Source organism: Entamoeba invadens (genome assembly GCF_000330505.1).
Source record: "Entamoeba invadens IP1 unplaced genomic scaffold scaff_1105074725451, whole genome shotgun sequence".
NCBI classification, from domain to species: domain Eukaryota; phylum Evosea; order Mastigamoebida; family Endamoebidae; genus Entamoeba; species Entamoeba invadens.
Genome location: NW_004191639.1, coordinates 1 through 2778, shown reverse-complemented (window position 1 = coordinate 2778; position 2778 = coordinate 1). Strand labels below are relative to the sequence as shown.

At 27.6% G+C, this 2778-nt stretch overlaps 2 protein-coding genes across 2 annotated transcripts; one reads left to right on the top strand and one right to left on the bottom strand.

Annotated features, from left to right (window-relative positions):
• Positions 1-734, bottom strand: EIN_127380 (hypothetical protein; the record flags this gene model as incomplete). The annotated part of the gene is made up of 1 exon (XM_004183166.1): positions 1-734. A coding segment is annotated over one exon (734 nt), but the record flags the coding sequence as incomplete, so codon positions are not given.
• Positions 735-1425: 691 nt separating this feature from the next.
• EIN_127370 (hypothetical protein) lies at positions 1426-1860 on the top strand (the record flags this gene model as incomplete). The annotated part of the gene is made up of 1 exon (XM_004183165.1): positions 1426-1860. The coding sequence occupies one exon, from the start codon at positions 1426-1428 to the stop codon at positions 1858-1860; it is 435 nt and encodes a 144-aa protein (XP_004183213.1).
• Positions 1861-2778: the final 918 nt, after the last annotated feature.

Here is a 2778-nt window from a genome sequence, read left to right as displayed (position 1 = left end):
GGTGCGTACACGCTGATAGGCACTTCATTGTTTATGTTCATAAAACGTCGTGTAGCTCTTTCTTGTGACGCCATTATTATCGCCTGAACTCCAATTTTGTATCTTCGACAGAATGAAAGCACTTTTTGACAGTCGAAAGTGCCAAAGATGTTGATGTAGTCACACTTCTTTGTTATTGGAGGAACAACTGGAACGTGTGGGATATCCCAAGAGACGGGATTTTGGTGTAAAACATCTTCATTGATGGTGTACAGACTTTTATAGTCAAATGGAGGAAGTTCGTCGTCGTGAAGGGCTTTATGAAATTCGTTTGGAATTGCGTTCTTGAGGACTTGATATAAATTAGCAATGGTGCGCCCGTCACATAGTGAGTGGTTTGCATACAACTTTAAACGACTTGTTGCGCCATTTTCTGAGTATTCAACGTGAAACAGTGGAACACCTTTTTGTGGCAAATTGTAGTCAGCCGCTTCAATTTCTTTTGTTTCTTCAAATGGAACTTTTGTAATATAAATATCGACATTATCTATAAGCCATTTGTCGTCTAATTTATACCAATAAAAATGCCCGTCTTTTGTTTTTATAGTGAGATGAAAAGGAGTGTATTTGATTATCTCTTTCACCACGTCAGTTCTAAATTGTGTGTAATCAAATTTGTTAAACGTGTCACTCAAAGTCAGACACACATAATAAACAGGAATTTCATAGCCATTGAGTGGACGGATCTCTGTCATTTAGCTTTTGAGTTTCATATTTTTATTCGATTTGACTTTGAATCTTAATATTATCTTGAAAACTAAAGTTCGTTTTAAATTCATGGTGAATAAGAAACTTTTTAAAAAATAATTATATGGCCTCTTAGCATAGTTGGCAGTGCGTTTCCCTAGTAAGGAAAAGGTCGTGGGTTCGACTCCCGCAGAGGCCTTAAATTTTATTTTACAAAACATTTCAATAATAAGTAAACTCAAAAATAGTTTTTATTAAAATACATGTAATTATTTTAAATAACTAAATTGTTTATAAATGTCATGACTATAGTTGTTATAAAAAAGCTAAAATTGATTGTTGTAAAAGAATGTGACTTTCTTGATGTATATTTGTCAGAAAGTTGTCATTCATAATTGGTTTCAATAATTAAAATTAATATAATTTAATCATAAAAATATAGTTTCTTTTTTTAATTTATAATTAATAACAAAATGTAAAACAATAGTAGAAATATGGTATATTATTAAATATAAAAACCTATTGAATGTTAGGTTACTCATCTACAATTGATAATTGTGAATAATATTTATACAAAAATAAAAAATCAAAATATTATAAAACAAAACTATTTTTTAATTATTAAAAGTCACATAGTTTGTTTGAATTCAATAATTGAATTTGACCAAAAAGAACTTTAAAACACACAAAAAAGAAGACATGACTTACCAACAACCACTTGCTTACGTCACACCACAGTACAATGTCCCACCCCCACAATACGTCCAATATACTCAACCGATGATGCAGACTCCTCCACAACAATACCAACAAGTCCCCGTTCACCAAGGACAACACATACCTCAACCTGAAATATTTGTTCCATCGTATCAACCACAACAAAAGGTGAATACGACTAATCAAAACGACTCAATGACTTCTGCTATGTTCTTTGCACTTGGATTTTTACTCTGCTGTTTGTGGATAATGGGGTATTGCAGATATCGAAAATCAACGGACGCTCAAGCAAGGTCGTTTGCTGTTCTGTCTCTCGTGTTCTTTATTATCTCAACAATCATCGTCGTGTTCGTCGTAGGCTTTTTCATTGTGTACTTTGTCATCATATTCACCGTGATCGTTTCATTAGACTATTAACTCTCTAATTGTATTGATTTAAATTATTTAATATTTTTATAGTATATGTACTATACTTGAAACAATATAACTCCATTTATTATATGAATGTGATTTAATTAAAATATAATTAAATATTTATTTAATTAATAGTTCAATTTAATTAATATAATAGTATATTTTATTTAATTGATATATAATAAAAAGTACTAATAATATCAGTCTGAAAAAATGATTTGTTTATTATATCTTGGTGATAATTAAAATTAAAAAACAGCAATACGAATTAATAATATAAACTTTTTTAAAAATGGATTATTATGTTTAAAACCTATAATTCTCATAATATTTAAAAATAACAACACTTAAAACAACATTATGTTGATAAAAATTGATCACAACTAATTAATTTAGTTTTGTGGTAATTAACCATCTTAATTATAATAATTATGACAATGATTTGTGACTCAAATTGGTTTGAAGTGTTTAAATTATATTGTATTAAAAACCTTTTTTAATACAATATAATTTATTGTATTAAAGAACACCACATATTAATTGTTACTAAACATAACAAGATGTGAAACTGTTTTTCATCCAATTATATTAATACGTTTTTATTAAAACATATAAATAAAAATAAATCAAACACATATTTTTGAAAATATATTTTTAATGATGGCATAATAAAAATTTTGTATTTCTGAATGATATAAAAAACGAAATATATTGTAAATAACAACGGTTTAATTACGACAAACACTACGACAAGTTTAACTTAAAAAACAAGTTTGGGTTAAATGGTAAAACTCATAGTTCAATTAAAATATAATTTTAAACTATAACCTGAACTAATTAAATGTTCTTTTATAATTAAGTTTATATAAAAAATTGAATAATTTAAAGCAAAACGAAAAACCAAACACACTATTTAAATAG